The sequence below is a fragment of the Myxocyprinus asiaticus genome, chromosome 1 (assembly GCF_019703515.2).
Source record: "Myxocyprinus asiaticus isolate MX2 ecotype Aquarium Trade chromosome 1, UBuf_Myxa_2, whole genome shotgun sequence".
In the NCBI taxonomy this organism is placed as follows: domain Eukaryota; kingdom Metazoa; phylum Chordata; class Actinopteri; order Cypriniformes; family Catostomidae; genus Myxocyprinus; species Myxocyprinus asiaticus.
In genome coordinates, this window is record NC_059344.1 from 62,752,689 (window position 1) to 62,772,530 (window position 19,842).

Consider the following 19,842-nt stretch of genomic DNA (forward strand, 5'->3'; position numbering starts at 1 on the left):
CACAGATAAAAAGACATAGAAAGCATTAACAACCATAAATACTAATACATAAATCAACAAAATAGAAAGGGAACAAATAAATCTCAAAAGACAAACAAAACAAAAGACATTGTATTTGTCTTTGGTTTCAAAATAAGGTGTCTTTATTTCAGAAATCTGTGAAATCTTATGGATAACAATGTAGGAGAGGCTTCTGGAATGGAGAGTCTTGCCTTAAAGTCAGATTTTGCATGTATTTCAGTGCCTGCTGCCATTTCCCTAATGAAATTAGTTCACATTCACTGTTTTCACAAAGTGAGATCCTGGATTTGCCTAAGATATACGTAGTCTCCCTGTTTTCCAGTCCACTCAAACTTCACTGAAGTGCAGGTCATTGTCAGCTATCGTCAGCCATGGCTGTCTCAAAGCAGGTGCTCGTTTTTTGTTGGATTTCAATTGCTTTGTTGCCACCTGTTACTTGTGGGGATGAAAAAGAGGAAAATGGACTCCAGCATAATGGTTATGGCAGGAGAGTTCAGGAGAATGTCAATAGGGGAATGGCATGTAAGATTAATCCAGAGTTTATGCCCTGGGCTCAGGCACAAAAGAGCTGTGAAAATCAAGGGGGTCATCTTCTGAGAGATATGAAGGAGATTACGGAGTGCTTACAGAGCTTGTCCACAGGAACTGGACCATTGTGGGTCGGTCACGGTTTGATGAATAAACATTCCATCAGTGGTGAGTACAGTCCACAAATTTCCATCTGTAGAGCCTCGGTACTTCTATACGTTATGACAGGAAAATTCAGACCTGAGTTCAGCAATTCCAGCAACAAGCAGAATCCAATCTGAAAACGCTAAGAGGATACTTTCTGAAAGGGCCATTTCTTATTGTCGTGAAAAAATGCAGAATGTTCTATTTGACTGTATTTCAATCAAACACTGATTTTCTCTCTCTCTCTCTCTCTCTCTCTCTCTAATATATATATATATATATATATATATATATATATATATATATATATATATATATATATATATATATATATATATATATTTACTTTTCTCATTTCCATTTGTATTAAGGCAAAATGAAGAATTAACTTAAACATTTATAAATCAGAAGATGTGATTTGGACTAGTCCAAAGCGCATCTTCTGATTTAAAACTTTTAAGGTAATTTTTCATTATGCCTTAATGCAAATGGAAAGTGAATAAATAAATTGTCATTAATGCATTTGGGTGGTTGAACTTTCTTTAGAGGGAAAAATTTAAAGGAAATGAAATAAAGGCTTTTTAACTTTCATGTTAGAAGATGTGACTTGGACTATCATAGCTTTAATAATTAAATTGTCAACTATGTTTTTTTATGTTTAAGTTGTATTCTCATCTCATTTCAACAGTTTGCATGGAGAAATTGATTTTTTTGATCGTCAAACAGGACAAATTGAAATGAGTGCAGTAGTTGGTCAAGTCTGGATGCATGTCTTCATATGTTGTTCTGTATATACCATATTGTTTTCTCTTAAAATTTCCAATTAGAACCAAAATGTTTTTTTGTTGAGAATTTTTTAAGCCACATTCACACTAATCCATTTTCATTTGAAGACTCAGTTTTCCAAAGTATGCGGTAACGGAGAGTGTTTCCGAAACACTCCATTTTCAGTGGAGGACAAGGGCATTCTGGCACAGTCTAGCCATAAATGTAGTGAAATTAAGTGCCCTAAGTTCCAAAAAGAACATTTAAGTAACCCAGAAACCAATACGATGATCTGAAGTACCTAGTTTGTAACCTCAAGAGCTGTTTCAATCTCCAAAGAACCATACAGTCAACTTAAGAACACTGTTGAGTTCAGAATGGTTCTTGATCATAAGAACCTACGGTGATGCAAAGAACCACTGAAGAAGGCATATTGGAGAAATGTGAATTTGATATTTTGTGTTCTGGTATATAGAGTTATGGAATTTGAGGACAGTTTTTGAAATATGAGTTTGGGTGTGTTCACAGACTCTGAGTTGACAAAACATGTCTCAGATTCCCCAGTTAAAAGTGATGATCGTGAAGTCAACAATCCGGATCACCTTGATTGCACCTACATGGTCACAGATCCATTTCAGCTGGTGACCACACCCAACTGCAACATGAGCTTTGGTTCAATCTGCACACTAGGTAAAAAAACAAACAAAAAAACACCTCTTAACACAACAGTTGCATAAAACAATATTGTTTGATGATTTGAATCAGAGTATTAGAATTATATTGCATTAACACACAGATCAGTGAAATCTCTTTTGTAAACTTTTTCTAAACCTTTAAGAGAATAGAATGTAATACTGTAGTTCTGCCATTACAGATGTAAACACACATGTGATTCCAAAAGAGGCAAAGAAAAGGAGCCGCAGAGATCTGACTGGTACAATAAATTCACTGAATTCATTAATAGGAGATACTGTCCAACTGTTGGAGGTTTGTGAGATTACACATTTTTAAGAGAATCTTATTTCAGTTGTATTTTCTTCAGCAAGGTGGTCTTTAAGGGGTTATAGGGATAGTTCTCCCAGAAATAACAATTCTGCAATCATTTACTGACCCTCATGTTGTTCCAAACCCATATGACTCTTATTCTTTCATTGAAATCTAAAGGAGTTCAATCCTCTTTCATTGTAGGAAAAGTAGATGCAGTGAAATTTAAAGGTGTTTGAGACTGAGGCTTTTTGTTCCACAGGTGAAGGAAAGTGATATGGGTTTGTTACAATAGGAGGGTGAGTAAATGATGACAGAGTGGATGAGCTGTTCCATTGACGTTTTGTGAAGCGTTTCGTGTGGGACTGACATTAGCCATCCTGTTCATCACCGGACTGATCTCACTGTGAATTAGGTGACAGTAGGTCGAAAGTTCTTCAGATGAAATCGGTCTGTGCTTACTGAAATTCAAAGGACTGCCCCCAGTGGCCGTAGCTGGAAGTGTTGTTGAACATATGGGCTAGTGTGAGCTCCAGTTTCCGGATGAAATTTCCAAAGAGGGCCATCAAAAGCATGTTCTAATGCAAGATGTTACATTAGTTCTTCTGATAAAACTCATGTATTATTTGAGCTGTAAAGTTGTTTATATTGTCATTTTCACAGTTGTTTTAGGGTTTGTTGGCATTACATCTTCATGGTAACGAAGTTGTAAAATTGGCTATAACTTTACACAGAAAAGGTTTGTAAGTGATTTTATCACAGTAAAAAACACTTGTGGCTATACTTTTAAAAAAGTATTTTAATGTCCAAAAATTGGCCCCCATTCACTTTCATTGTAAGTGCCTCACTGTAACTTCGATTTTTGCTTTTTCTAATGAAAAGGAGGGACGAGTCTAAATAAATTTTTGTGGTAATCATCATTATGCCACAAATGCTGACGATTGAGATTAACTTGTTTAACAAAAGCAGAGTATTATTTCTGTTGTTGTTATTATTATGTCATATATTCAGTACACGTGTCAATACCAACATCCCAGGATGAAGTATGTCCGAAATCTTTTCATACTACTCGCATGCATACCTAAAGTTTGTACTGTTTTAACCGACCGAGCGCGTCCTTTATTAAATACACAGACTCTGACAGTACATGATTTCGGACACAAGACGTGTCTCTGAGGCTGCTGACAATGACAGTGCGCTATGGGTTATGCCACAAGAAAAGGTAAACACATTTGAACTAATGCAAAAATGATGCCGCTTGTCAGTAATTCGGCAGAATGGGGGTCAATGTCAGGGTACTGAACATTCGGAAGCAACTTGTTGATTATGGTTGTTCATAAATTCTATATACGATACTATCCCTCTATTAGGGGTAAGGATTAGGAACCTCTCCCAAAAGAGCTGCCACAATTCAAACACAGTAAATTGCCCATTATACTGGTTTAAGAATGTAATAAATGTAATGACAAGTTAAGATGAAAGTGAGAGACTTATACCTTTATTTTCAAACAAAACTGTTTTTTGAAGAGATACAGTATAACATAAAATGGAAAAAAAAAAAGAAAAGAAAAAAGCCCCGCAGCTTCAATGTCTTTCTTTGCATTAAGTGAAGATATTTCCTAAGTAAAAAACCAATTTTAGTCAAACACTGTCTAAACATGGCTTAAATGAACTGAAATCAGTAAAAACAAAAAAACTTTTACCTAAAGGTAGGCCTATGTTAGTTCATAGTTTGGTAGACTTTTGATCTAAAGCAATGTATAGTGCACTGACTAAACATTCCCTGAAAGTGGTGCCTCCAAAAGCACAATGGAGATACTGTATGAGATCTCAGCGCCTGATTGCCTGTTCCAAAATAGCGCTACCAGCTCAGGTCTCACAATACTACCATCATCCTACTAGAGAACAAAAGACACATAGATGTTCAAAATCTAATCATTCAAGTACAGAGATAGTAAATAGTACATTCCCAAATGTTTTTGTCAGTTAAACCCTTATGATCTCTAAAATATTCGTCCTGAGATTTTATGCAATATCCTATCCTTTTACCCAGTATAATGAATAATTTATTTAATGACTATTACATTTTGAGTTTTAATTTTAAACATTTTAAATAAAAACAAAAAAAGCAAAAATGCATTTCTTTTTTTTAAATTATTTATTTAATTTGGCATTGACATTTCTATCGCAATCACAAAGATTGTAATAGAAGCTACTGCAGGTCTTGATGAGTTGTTTAAATGTTTAAAACTCTTTTCAAGAGTAGACGTACAGCAACAAATTACAATCTCAAGAACAATTCAACAACCTTCTTGTGAATCTTGCAGAAAACCAGAAGTATATTGAAGGATTTGGAGATGACAACAGATTACATGTCAGAGAGTTACAGGGTAATGTATATAATGCATATAATAATGAATTGAAAGAATCATAATGATACTGACCACATTCTCATTGCTTCAAAAGCTTGTCTACCAATACCAAGTTCTGTTTGTCTTACTGTAAGCATACAGTTAAACTTTGTTCTTCATTCCCAGACATACCGTAACTCCATTTCTTTTACTTTTTAACCTGTTAGTTGGCATACCTGCAAACTATATACAATCATGTAGCACAGATCTCTGCTAGATCCATTCCTAGTCAAACCCAGATTGAGGAAATTATCAACAGCACTTCGGCCATGCTTCTGTACTCGCAAGAATGTGCACCTAAGGACATGGGTGATGTAAGTGAAGTTAACATATCAATGGGTCAATGGGAGGCTGATTGTACCTCTCCAAATAGATGAATGTTTTACACTGTAACAGCTTTTCATCGGTGGAAATTTTTTTTATCCATCAAACAGCTTGAGAAACTCATTATTCTTGCCGGTCACATTTACACAAAGGCTCTGCCCAATTCAGGGAACATCGCCATGGAAGTTCCAACAGGCACCATTGTTGTCAACAGGTCATTAAATGAATGATTACTGGGTAAATGTATTATATAAAATAATTTGTCTTTGATGCAATGCCCTCCGCATTCATAAAGCTGGTTCTCTCTGTCAACAATAGCTATGACTCCAAAATGCTGTCCGGAAACACAATTAGCTCAGCGAGTGGAACATCGTGCAAGTTGCCTGATCTTCCTGCTTTGAATAAACTAGTGCCTACTGGGAATGTCAGTGTTCAGGTATGCTTGATGCACTGATGTTTCAAAGATAAATAAGATAGCTTAAAGTCAACGTGAAATTAAATTGGACTCTTTTTACTTCCTTACTACATGTTCCTGGATTAATTGTGAACGATTCAACTGTGCACATTATTCCAAGTTTGTCCTAATCTTTCATTAAAATGTACTAACTTGCTCTGCGTCTGCAACTTTTCCTTTTTCGCTCACGTCACCAAGCCCTTTTATATTTAATCCCCTTTCCTCCATACAGTACACCTGTCTAAGAGACATTTCATGCCCCAATGAATTCCTTCTCACTGAATGTTTCATTGCACTTGAAAATGTACCACATTATGGAAATAAAATGGGTTGTGAAATGGGTTTCATGTTGACTTTAAAGTATCTTCCTATATACCTGCCCCATTTTTGCCAAAATTACCATGACATCATTATGTGACGATAAAACCTTGTTATTGCAGCTCTTCGAATTTTACGAGAATCCAATGGAGGACAGGTCAAACGAAAGCATCACTGGAGTGACCTGCAGCTTTTCTGTGTCCAGTACAAACTCTTCACTCAAACTCAGTAATCTTACACAGAACATTGAGGTGAAAACACACAGAATCAATTGACAACTGAATCAATTTTATTATAGTTTTACAGGGGTGTAAAAAGTACTCAGAAATTATACTTAAGAGAAAGTATGGATACTGAGTGGAAATTTTACTCAGTTAAAATTCCAAGTATCTAGCCAAAAACATACTTGAGTGAAAGTCAAAAAGTATTCACATTAAATTGTACTTAAGTATTAAAAATGTAAAAAGTAGCCTTTTTCCTAGAGAGGAGTTTGTGTGAGAGAGGATATTGTTAAATTCGATTGGTTTAAAGTCGTTACGATCTCCAACGACTGTCATATTTCATCCCCAGTGGCTTTTGCAACCTGGTCATAGAATCATGTTACAATAACTACATTTTTGCCAAATATTTTTTATGTGGCCTGTTGCACATAACACGGCAATTTCCTGGTGGAATAAACTCTAAAAGTGCTACAACAACTCTAGACTAGACTCTAGACTCAATTTTCACTCAAATCACAAGTAAAACAGAAGATTATCAGTTCATAAACACTTACTTTTCGCTCTGTTTCTCACACAATGCTATATTACGACATCTAAACCAGCCACGTCTCTATATTTGGGGCAAGTGGGGCTAAGCCCCACCAGAGGTAGCACTGTTGTGCAAATTTCATGGTATCATCATACATTTATTTTAAGAAATAATATATTTTCCGCAACTTAAACATGTTTTATGTCCATTATACAAGAAAAAAGTAGATTTTTTTATTTTTTATTCTATTATTATTAAGGTCTGTTGCGGAAAAGCCTTTTAATCATTTTCATTTGCTATGCGTGGGGCTAGCCCTTCATCCTCAATGTTAATCAACGGAGATCTGGAGAACGTCATGCACATGTGCAACGAGCGTTCTACGATGGCCCGAGGGGCTCGTTTGCCATTGCCCCTGAGCCAATCAAAAGCTTTGATCATATTTACTGTTTGTCAGCAGCTGACATGAGCCTCGGAAGTTACCACTCTTGAGAGCAGACCTGCATAGTAAACTTCATTGGTAAGTTTTAAAAGCAATTTTTTTTTGTTCGAATGTGCTAATGGTTAGGTTAGTTAAAGTGCACCGTTCATCATTTCATTTTATGCCATTGCGTTGAGGTGTTGTGTTGTTGACTCATTGGTTGTATTAGATATCAATGACTGCTATATACTGGGAGTCTGTCATTTTGATTAGTTTTGTTATGCTGTTCATTCGAGTTAGTGAGATAATATGCACACCCTTTGAAGATTTGCCTATTTGTGATTTACTTTCACGGTCACTTGAGCTTTTTGACGTGGATGTGCACGTTTTAGTGGTGTTTTGTGCTGAGATTAAATTATTAGGGATGTTTGTGTGGCATCATGGTCAGAGGTTACCCAATAAAATGTCTTTATTCGTCACTCTGTAAAATTTCTGTCATTATCTATTTTTATCAGTTATACTTGTTTTTATTTTATAAGTACTAGGGCACTGAGGGATGTAGCATCTATTATAATGGTACATAAATTACAGTAGATAGACTTTTATGATAGATTTTTGACTGTTTGAGTCAAGTGAAACCAATGAGTTCTAGTCAAAAGTTCTACCGATCAATCAACCGCTGCACTAAAATTAGGTTTTTAACTTGGTTGCATTGGAGAAGGCACTCACAAATTGCGATGTCAGAGCACCCAGCCCCTTGAGACATAGAGAAAGATTTAAAAAATAAAAATAATAATAATAATAATCTAAATGAGCTTTGAAGAATGTTAGTAATACTGTTGGTTTTGTGAATTGTTTTCTAAGGTTTGTTACCAAGCCTTGCTGTTGTGCAGACAGATGAATTCAATACAAATTATGTTATTTTTATTATTATTAGGATTATCATCATTATCATTGCTGGTTTTATAGTTATTATTGTAATTAATAGTTGCATAATAACAACAACAACTATAATAATCAGCAAATAGGGAGTAGAAATTCATAGATATGATTTAAATATGATGGCAAGTGTAGAAATAAATTACATCTATACATTTAATTACAAAAGCCTTTTGTTTTTATACATATTTGCAACGTGAATGATCATTTTTGACTTTATAACTGTCCAATCTGTAGAAGGAGAAGGCATTTAGAATAAAGTGTAGAACAAAAACCGTCAGTGTTTCTCACTTCGTGCTTCTAGTTTTGAATGAATACATCACATTCAGTCGCATACGGTCTAGTCGCACAAATATTTCAATATACCCGAAGCTCAAATCAGTCGGAACTCCACACAGGCACCGTGCGATACTCCGTTTGAAATGACTGACCTCTGGTCTGTCATTTGTCGGATGCAGTGAAAAGGTGGCTTCAGTCCAGTAAGACGAAAGAAAATGATCTGCAAAAATGTAATGAGTACTTTTTAAGTTTCCAAAAATTGTAAGGAGTAAACAGTGCTATTTTTTCTTTGGAAATGTAATTAAGTACAATTACAAGTATTCAGTTTGAATTGCACTTGAGTAAAGTAAAAATCCGCCCAAAATAATACTTAAGTATAATACTTAAGTATTGTTACTCAATTACTTTACACCCCTGTATTTTAAAGTATGTGAAAACTTGAATTTCATAAAACTGAACACAGAATCTTTTAATTTTCTCACTGGAGGTTGTAAGACACTATTCTCTGTTAAGCTGCTTTGGAACTATATGAATTATAATGTACTTATATTACTATGTTGTACAGTAATATATATTGAATTGCATCTCTTTGTGCAGATATATCTGCCTCGGCCCGATGCTGTTGAGCCCAAAGTTGTGGATATAACCTGGAAAAAGGCGTTTGCTGTCACCATATTGTTCAACATCACAGATACAAATGTGACTGTGATTGTTACAGCAATACCAATTAAAAACGCAACTCTCAAGTTTAACCTGTACCCACCCCAAGACAGAAACTCCAGCAACATAAGTGCTATTGTAACCTACAAAGGTAACATCTGAAAGACAAAACATATAATGTTTACCCGTAAAATTAAAGGAACATTGTTACCATTAGTCAAAGATAAAGAGTAAATCATAAACAAAGCTTTCTTTTTTTTTCTGCCCAATTTGGAATGCCCAAAAATGCCCGTTGTGGCGTAGTGACTCGCCTCCATCCAGGTGGTGGAGGACGAATCTGAGTTGCCTCCGCGTCTGAGACCGTCAATCCGTGCATCTTATCACATGGCTTGTTGAGCGTGTTACCGTGGAGACGTAGCACGTGTGGATGCTTCATGCTGTTCTCTGCGGCATCCACGCACAACTCACCATGCACCCCACCGAGAGTGAGAACCACATTATAGTGACCACGAGGAGGTTAACCCAACATGACTCTACCCACCCTAGCAACCAGGCCAATTTGGTTGCTTAGGAGACCTGGCTGAAACTGGCTTTAAAAAAATTATTTTCGGGTAAATCTCACAGAAATCTGAACAGAAAGAAATAAGAAAAAATGCCTAAAGTTTAAATGCTAAAATAAAATGAAACCTATTTAAGGGCCATTAAGATTTTTGCATTGTGACATTAAAATCATGCCAGTTAACACCCCCCCCCGCCCCAAATGTTGTTACCATAATGCAGAAAAACTTTTTTTGTGCTGCTATATCCTGCCTTGTCAAAATTGTAATAACTGAAAGAAGAATGAAAGGAACTACCTGTGCATTCAACGGTTTGAAATGCATGCATTTCAGTCAATCAGAATCGAGTATTAGAACAGACCACGGTATATACACTGGCAACTAAAAGTTTGGAATAATATACAGATTTTGCTGTTTCGTAAGGAAATTGGTACTTTAATTCACCAAAGTGGCATTCAACTGTTCACAAAGTATAGTCAGGACATTACTGATGTAAAAAACAGCACCATCACTATTTGAAAAAAGTCATTTATGATCAAATCTAGACAGCAGCCATCACTCCAACACCTTATCCTTGAGTAATCATAATAAATTGCTAATTTGGTACTAGAAAATCACTTGCCATTATATCAAACACAGTTGAAAGCTATTTGGTTTGTTAAATGAAGCTTAACATTGTATTTGTGTTTGTTTTTGAGTTGCCACAGTATGCAATAGACTGGCATGTCTTAAGGTCAATATTAGGTCAAAAATGGCAAAAAAAAGAAACTCTCTAGAAACTCGTCAGTCAATCATTGTTTTGAGGGATGAAGGCTATACAATGCTTGAAACTGCCAAAAAACTGAAGATTTCATACAAAGGTGTACAGTACAGTCTTCAAAGACAAAGGACAACTGGCTCTAACAAGGACAGAAAGAGATGTGGAAGGCCAGATGTACAACTAAACAAGAAGATAAGTACATCAGAGTCTCTAGTTTGAGAAATAGACGTCTCACATGTCCTCAGCTGACAGCTTCATTGAATTCTACCCGCTCAACACCAGTTTCATGTACAACAGTAAAGAGAAGACTCAGTGCAGGACTTATGGGAAGAATTGCAAAGAAAAGCCACTTTTGAAACAGAAAAACAAAAAGAAAAGGTTAGAGTGGGCAAAGAAACAGACATTGGACAACAGATAATTGGAAAAGAGTGTTATGGATCTTAACCCCATTGAGCTTTTGTGGGATCAGCTAGACTGTAAGGTGCGTGAGAAGTGCCCAACAAGACAGCCACATCTATGGCAAGTGCTACAGGAAGTGTGGGGTGAAATGTCACCTGAGTATCTGGACAAACTGACAGCTAGAATGCTAAAGATCTGCAAAGCTGTCATTGTGTGGAGGATTTTTTGGATGAGAACTCTTTGAAGTAGTTTAAGAATTTCAAACTTTTGTCCGCCAGTGTATATATATACAGTATATAAACTCATAAAAAGATTCAACAACTAAAACATAAACTGAACGAGTTTCACAGACATGTGACTAACAGAAATGGAATAATGTGTCCCTGAACAAAGGGGGGGTCAAAATCAAAAATAATAGTCAGTATCTGGTGTGGCCACCAGCTGCTTTAAGTACTGCAGTGCATCTCCTCCTCATGGACTGCACCAGATTTGCCAGTTCTTGCTGTGAGATGTTACCCCATTCTTCCACCAAGGCACTTGCAAGTTCCCAGACATTTCTGGGGGGAATGGCCCTAGCCCTCACCCTCCGATCCAACAGGTCCCAGATGTGCTCAATGGGATTGAGATCCGGGCTCTTCGCTGGCCATGGCAGAACACTGACCTCCCTGTCTTGCAGGAAATCATGCACAGAACGAGCAGTATGGCTGGTGACATTGTCATGCTGGAGGGTCATGTCAGGATGAGCCTACAGGAAGGGTACCACATGAGGGAGGAGGATGTCTTCCCTGTAACGCACAGCATTGAGATTGCCTGCAATGACAAAAATTTCAGTCCAATGATACTGTGACATTCCGCCCCAGACTATGATGGACCCTCCACCTCCAAACTGATCCCACACCAGAGTACAGGCCTCGGTGTAACGTTCATTCCTTCGATAATAAACGCGAGTCTGACCATCACCCCTAGTGAGACAAAACCGTGACTCGTCAGTGAAGAACACTTTTTGCCAGTCCTGTCTGGTCCAGCGAAGGTGGGTTTGTGCCCATAGGCGACGTTGTTGCCGGTGATGTCTGGTAAGGACCTGCCTTACAACAGGCCTACAAGCCCTCAGTCCAGCCTCTCTCAGCCTATTGTGGACAGTCTGAGCACTGATGGAGGAATTGTGTGTTCCTGATGTAACTCGGGTAGTTGTTGTTGCCATCCTGCCATATTTGGATGTACCGATCCTGTGCAGGTGTTGTTACATGTGGTCTGCCACTGCGAGGACGATCAGCTGTCCTTCCTGTCTCCCTGTAGCGCTGTCTTTGGCGTCTCACAGTACAGACATTGCAATTTATTGCCCTGGCCACATCTGCAGTCCTCATGCCTCCATGCAGCATGCCTAAGGCACGTTCACACAGATGAGCAGGGACCCTGGGCATCTTTCTTTTGGTGTTTTTCAGAGTCAGTAGAAAGGTCTCTTTAGTGTCCTAAGTTTTTATAACTGTGACCTTAATTGCCTACCATCTGTAAGCTGTTAGTGTCTTAACGACTGTTCCACAGGTGCATGTTCATTAATTGTTTATAGTTAATTGAACAAACATGGAAAACATTGTTTAAACCCTTTACAATAAAGATCTGTAAAGTTATTTGGATTTTTACAAAATTATCTTTAAAATACAGTGTCCTGAAAAAGGGACGTTTCTTTTTTTGCTGAGTTCATATATATATATATATATACATAAATAATAAATATAACAAAATATATAAAAATAATATTTTATATAGATACTGTAGTACAGTAATGAGAATCTAATATGAATCACCATTGCAAACAATGGGAATTACAAAAACTCAAATGTTAACATGACACAATTCGATAACGAGTAATTGAGGGCCAAATTTGCTTAATTGTCATGAAAATAATGTCACTATGCAAACAATCCTATAATTCTTTAAAAAAAAGTAGGCTCTGAGTGACTCCAGCCAGGTCTCCTAAGCAACCAAATTGGCCCAGTTGCTAGGGAGGGTAGAGTCACATGGGGTAACCTCCTCGTGGTCGGGATTAGGGGTTCTCGCTCTCAATGGGGCGTATGGTAAGTTGTGCGTGGATCGCAGAGAGTAGCATGAGCCTCCACATGCTGAGTCTCCGCGGTGTCATGCACAACGAGCCACGTGATAAGTTGCGTTGACTGACTGTCTCAGAAGCAGAGGCAACTGAGACTTGTCCTCCGCCACCCAGATTGAGGTGAGTAACCGTGTCACCACAAGGACCTACTAAATAGTGGAAATTGGGCATTCCAATATTGGGAGAAAAGGGGATAAAAAAAATAAATAAAAAAAGTAGGCTCAATTTTCTGTATTCAAAATATAAATTCTAATTTTATTGTATTTTTGGGGTGAAATGTGACCTGCACATGTTTTCATGAGATTCACTTTTCCACTTTCACTCTGCATTATTTGCACAATAGAGGGTTACCGTTGGCTGATCACCCCGGAGATGAGGGAGGAGGGTTATGGGATGTGGAAAGTGGCAATAGCACCAGTGAATTACACAGCAAGTGACACACTGGCCATGAATGTCTCTGTTTTTGTAACCAAGTGCCTGTTTTGGGACACAGATCTTGGAGATTGGAGTAGAGAGGGCTGCATGGTAAGACAATGATCTGGTAGCAATGTGCATGAGTTGCACAGTGTCTTTATAATGTTTGTAACTCACTGTCTAATATCTGTCAAACAGGTTGGCCCTCTTACAAAACCAACTTTAACTCACTGTTTGTGCAATCACACAACGTTCTTTGGGAGCTCCTTCTTTGTGATGCCCAACCAGGTTGATTTGTCCCAGACAGCAGCTCTGTTTGCCACAGTCAATGAGAACTATATTGTGGTGGTTCTACTCAGCTGCTTCTTTGCTCTCTTCCTGATGGGCATAATGTGGGCCTGGTATGCCGACCGCAAAGCTCTCCGAACGGTACGGTACACTCTTATATTTAGGTGCATGCTTACCTACCATACCGAACATGCATGCATACCACTCATATTGCATTCAAACTTACAAAATAATATGAAGTATAATCAACAATGTATTAACTACCTCCAACAATGCTAAATTATACGTCTAACCCATGGACTGCCATACGTCCTGAACATTGTTAATATTGTTAGTGGTGTTTGCTAAGGTATGTGTCACTAGTGGGATGTGGGATTTTGACAAACCCCATTCAACTTTGGCATGTAATGTTTGAATAACCCTAACCCAACCCTAACGGACATGAATGATCATGCAGTTTGACAAGGAGAGGTGTTCTAGTACTTTTGGTGAACAGACTTTTTTTTTTTTTCTGGTTAATGATAAAATGGCAAAACATCCTGTAGACTTTCTTTGAAGGAAGCACCCGAGCCATATCTAGTGAGCAGAAAATCATATACTTTGGCATGGGCTCTTATGTCTTGGGCCAGTAGGCAGTCACCTAGCAACCAAACAGAACACCTTAGCAACAGCATAGGAACATGCCTAAAACCACTCAAAACACACTTGTAACCGCATAGCAATGTATTAAAAACAACCCAGAACACCCTAGCTTAAAATTACTCAAAACACTATCGACCACATAGCAACTAGGGTTGCCACCTTGGCCCTGTAAAATTCCTGGACATTTAATCAGTGACTGAAAAACATTGCTGGCCATTATCAAGAAATAAAACATATTATTTATGATTGTTTACTCATTGTTCGATATGGAAATTACCACATGTATAGCATTTCAATCCAACAGTAATATCAGTACACTCAAAACATATTTTAGCCTATTTTTTAGATACGGATTTTAATTACTTAACAAAATTCCAGATAAATGAATTGTGTAATTTTTAACTAAATTAATAAAACTTAAAATATTCTGTTTTTTTATTTTTTTATTTATTTTGTTAAAGATTACTAAATTCAATTTGATGGAATTATGTTATGAAATTAAAGTGTGTAAAATAAAAAATAAAAACAAGGGAGTGCAAAATAAACAGTCCCACATCCATAACACATTTTTTATATATAATGACATACTTTTATTACTGTCAGTATTCATCTTAAAATACATTTTAGCCATTACTAAAGCTCAAACACAGCAATGAATATGCATTTTCTTTTTTCCTGCTTTGTAGTAAAGACAAACACAATGAATGTAACCATTTTAATAAATGTTTTAATTAACGTTTATTATACTGGTTTAAGAATAGACCATTGCAACATGCTTAAAACCACTAAAAACACCCTAGCAACTGCATAGTTTTGTACTAAAAACAACACAGAACACCCTAGCAACCGCATAGCAACATGCTTAAAACCACTCAAAGCACCCTAGCAACCGCATAGCTTGGTACTAAGAACAACCAAGAACACCCTAGCAACCGCATAGCAACATACTTAAAACCACTCAAATCACCCTAGCAACCACATAGTTTTGAACTAAAAATAACCCAGAACACCCTAGCAACCGCATAGCAACATGCTAAAAATCACTCAAAACACCTTAGCAACCACATAGCTTAGTACTAAAAACAACCCAGAACACCCTAGCAACCGCATAGAAACATGTTAAAAATCACTCAAAACACCTTAGCAACTGCATAGCTTTGTACTAAAAATAACCCAGAACACCCTAGCAACAGCATGGCAACATGCTTAAAACCACTCAAAACACCTCAGCAACCGCATAGCTTTGTACTAAAAATAACCCAGATCACCCTAGCAACCGTATAGCAACATGCTTAAAACCACTCAAAACACCTTAGCAACTGCATAGCTTTGTACTAAAGATAACCCAGAACACCCTTGCAACCGCATACAACATGCTTAAAACCACTCAAAGCACCCGAGCAACTGCATAGCTTGGTACTAAAAACAACCCAAAACACCCTAGCAACCACATAGAAACATGCTAAAAATCACTCAAAACACCTTAGCAACCATGTAGCTTTGTACTTAAAACAACCCAGAACACCCTAGCAACCACATAGCAACATGCTTTAAACCACTCAAAGTACCCTAGCAACTGCATAGCTTGGTACTAAAAACAACCCAGAACACCCTAGCAACTGCACAGCAACATGCTTAAAACCACTCAAAACATCCTAGCAACCGCATAGTTTTGTACTAAAAATAACCCAGAACACCCTAGCAACCGCATACCAATGTACTAAAAACAACCCAAAACAACCTAGCAACCGCTTAGCAACTTGCTTAAAACCACTCAAAATAACTTAGCAACTGCATAGCTTTGTACTAAAAACAACCCAGAACACCCTAGCAACCGAATAGCAACATGCTTAAAACCACTCAAAACACCCTAGCAACTGCATAGAAATGTACAAAAACAAACACAGAACACCCTAGCAACCGCATATCAACGTGCTTTAAACTACTCAAAACACCTTAGCAATCGCATTGCAATTACTAAAAAAACTACCCAGAACACACTAGCTTAAAAACATTCGAAAAACCCTAGCAACCACATGGCAATGTACTAAACACAACCCAGAACACCCTAGCAACAGGCTAGCAACAATTTGACAAACATCCACAACATGTTAGCATCATGCTTAGGAGCATGCACCACTCAGGGCTGCGTTTCCCAAAAGCATCACAAGATTAAGTTGATCGTAGAGACCATTGGCGGTTTCTACAATCTATTTAGGCTTACGATGCTTTTGGGAAACGCAGCCCTGATTAGTTGCACATACGCTCTAGTTGAACATATTATTACATTTGCATTCATCCTCTTTATGTATTGTGTTTCCAAAGAGTTTCTAATATAACAGAATTTCAATGCCATCGGAATCTTGATTCACTGTAATTTTAGTTACATAATAAATATTGATACACTTCCTGTTTACAAACTCTGAATACTAAAATGTGGACAATTATTTGTGCCCACAGCGGAAGATGACTCTTTTGGAAGACAACCATCCATGTGCCCAATACAACTACCTCATAAATGTGCAGACGGGTCACAGGAGAAAGGCAGGCACCACTGCAAAGGTGATACAAACATGGTGTTTATATATAGTATGGTTATCTATGTCTGTAGATATGATCTGTATGTAGAAGGTGCATTATTAAAACCTTACTCTTTTGTCAGGTAATGGTGACACTCCAGTTCGCAGAAGGGGCGAGTGAAACTTGCAGTCTGTCTGACCCCGAGAAGCCTGTGTTTGAGAGAGGAGGGGTGGATGTGTTCCTGCTGAGCATGCCATTCTCTATCGGAGAACTGCAGAGCATTGATATATCGCATGACAACTCTGGAGGAAACCCTGACTGGTAGGTGTTTGTTTGCATGTCCTTGCTTTTGCATGCGTTTTCTTATTTTTGCATAGCAAGTTAGCAACAGAGTACACTTGAAAATGAGCTGTGTATGTCATGTCACTTACTATTTTCCTTTTGTATTTTATCCAGTCTAAACAAAATCACATAGTAGACAGTAGTACAGTTGTGCTAAAAATTTTGCATACCCTTGGAGAATTGGTAATATATGTACCATTTTTAAAGAAAACATGAGTGAGCAGGCAAAACACATTTCTTTTATTTCTTATGGGATTCATATTCAACTGCTGGTTATAACAGAATGGCACAATCATAAAACAAAACATGGCAACAAAGAAAAAAATGAAATGACCCCTGTTCAAAAGTCTGCATACCATTAGTTCTTAATACTGTGTATTGCCCCCTTTAGCATCAATGACAGCGTGCAGTCTTTTGTAATAGTTGTCTATGAGGCCCAAAATTCTTGCAGGTGGTATAGCTGCCCACTCGTCTTGGCAAATTGCCGCCAGGTCATGCAAAGTCTTTGGTCGTCTTGCATGAACCACACGTTTGAGATCTCCCCAGAGTGGCTCGATGATATTAAGGTCAGGAGACTGTGATGGCCACTCCAGAAGCTTCACCTTTTTCTGCTGTAACCACTGGAGGGTCAACTTGGCCTTGTGCTTAGGGTCATTGTCGTGCTGGAAAGTCCAAGGGCGTCCCATGCACAGTTTTCGTGCAGAAAATTGTCTGCCAGTATTTTCTGATAACATGCTGCATTCATCTTGCCATCAATTTTCACAAGATTCCCTGTGCCTTTAGAGCTCACACACCCCCAAAACATCAGTGAGCCACCACCATGCTTCACAGTGGGGATGGTATTCTTTTCACTATAGGCCTTGTTGACCCCTCTCCAAACATAGCGCTTATGGTTGCGACCATAAAGCTCTATTTTGGTCTTGTCACTCCAAATTACAGTGTGCCAGAAGCTGTGAGGCATGTCAAGGTGTTGTCGGGCATACTGTAACCGGGCTTTTTTGTGGCATTGGCACAGAAAAGGCTTCTTTCTGGCAACTCGACCATGCAGCTAATTTTTGTTCAAGTATCGTCGTATTGTGCTCCTTGAAACAACCACACCGTCTTTTTCCAGAGCAGCCTGTATTTCTCCTGAGGTTACCTGTGGGTTTTTCTTTGTATCCCGAACAATTCTTCTGGCAGTTGTGGCTGAAATCTTTCCTGGTCTACCTGACCTTGGCTTGGTATCAAGAGATCCCTGAATTTTCCACTTCTTAATAAGTGATTGAACAGTACTGACTGGCATTTTCAAGGCTTTGGATATCTTTTTATATCCTTTTACATCTTTATAAAGTTCCATTACCTTGTTACGCAGGTTTTTTGACAGTTCTTTTCTGCTCCCCATGGCTCAGCATCTAGCCTGCTCAGTGCAGACGTGAGAGCTAACAAACTCATTGACTATTTATACACAGACACTAATTGCAATTTAAAAAGCCACAGGTGTGGGAAATTAACCTATAATTGCCATTTAAACCTGTGTGTGTCACCTTGTGTGTCTGTAACAAGGCCAAACATTCAAGGGTATGTAAACTTTTGATCAGGGCCATTTGGGTGATTTATGTAGTCATTATGATTTAAAAAGGAGCCAAACAACTATGTGATAATATATGGCTTCATATGATCACTATCCTTAAATAAAAGACAGTTTTTTGCATGATCAGTCATATTTTCAAAATCAATGTCAAAATTTCACAGTTTCTGCCAGGGTATGCAAACTTTTGAGTATATAGCCTGTATATACTGTATATCTATATATATATATATGTGTGTGTGTGTGTGTGTGTGTGTGTGTGTGTGTGTGTGTGTTTGAATGTGAAATAATATATGAAAAAATGACTTACAGTGACAAAAGTGTATGTTCAATATACAAATATTATAAATGATATTTTTGTATTTATTTTTAATTTAATAAATGTTTTTGTCACACCACAGGGCTATTTAAGTGAACTGCACAAAAGCACAAAGGTGATTAAAACAGTAAAAAAAATCTAAAAGACATGGTAACCAGTTTTAGCACCTAAAAGTAGACACTGTCATACATTCATAAAAATTATTTGTCAATCAACAAATATTCTTTTTTCAAAGGTTTTGCCTGAAATTTATTGAAACCTCAAATGTATTGAAGTGTGAATGATACTTTCAATTGAAAACCAAAACATTTTAAAAACTTACACAGAACTATTTACGTCAATTGCAAAAAGCTAAAAGCTAAAAAGTGATTAAAATAGTGAAATGTTTTTTAAAAATGGTGACATTTATATAAATTATTTGTCAATGAATAAATAAATGGTGACACTTTACAAAAAGGTTATTCACTAACGTTAGTAAACTTGTTTGGACTCATGAACATTTACAGGCATTTACAGAGTTAATCTTCTTTAATGTTAATTTATCAAAACACTATTGTTCATTTTTTGTATGTTTGTTCATATTGCATTAAGTAACATTAACATATTAAGCATTTAATGGAAAAAATTTATCTGCATATGTAGTAATTAACTATTATTATTATTATTATTATAACTGAATACAACCTTATTGCAGAGTTTTTCCAAATAAACTAATAAATACACTTTTTGATAAACATTTATTGAAACTTAAAATTTATTTAAATTACAATGATACTTTAGATTAAAAAACCCAACCCTCAGTTTATGTTTGATAGTTCTTGAAGGCAGTTTGATATTAAAATTTCATAATCTGATAATGAACATGTTGAATTCATCAAAGAACATCTAATACGCTAATTTACTCTCAAAAATCATCTTTAAATAATCTGAGA

At 37.1% G+C, this 19,842-nt stretch overlaps 1 protein-coding gene across 1 annotated transcript in view; it reads left to right on the forward strand.

The window, feature by feature from the left end:
• Window positions 1-390: 390 nt before the first annotated feature.
• The window catches only part of LOC127447331 (polycystic kidney disease protein 1-like 2), a 33,551-nt gene continuing 14,099 nt past the window's right edge, over window positions 391-19,842 (forward strand). The window contains exons 1-13 of the mRNA XM_051709147.1: window positions 391-717; window positions 1,987-2,148; window positions 2,333-2,445; window positions 4,770-4,832; window positions 5,021-5,167; window positions 5,288-5,391; window positions 5,496-5,613; window positions 6,072-6,200; window positions 8,933-9,146; window positions 13,162-13,343; window positions 13,431-13,661; window positions 16,623-16,724; window positions 16,825-17,003. Coding sequence (XP_051565107.1) covers window positions 393-717; window positions 1,987-2,148; window positions 2,333-2,445; window positions 4,770-4,832; window positions 5,021-5,167; window positions 5,288-5,391; window positions 5,496-5,613; window positions 6,072-6,200; window positions 8,933-9,146; window positions 13,162-13,343; window positions 13,431-13,661; window positions 16,623-16,724; window positions 16,825-17,003 — 2,069 coding nt within the window. The 5' untranslated portion in view covers window positions 391-392. The remainder of the gene's footprint in view (window positions 718-1,986; window positions 2,149-2,332; window positions 2,446-4,769; window positions 4,833-5,020; window positions 5,168-5,287; window positions 5,392-5,495; window positions 5,614-6,071; window positions 6,201-8,932; window positions 9,147-13,161; window positions 13,344-13,430; window positions 13,662-16,622; window positions 16,725-16,824; window positions 17,004-19,842) is intronic.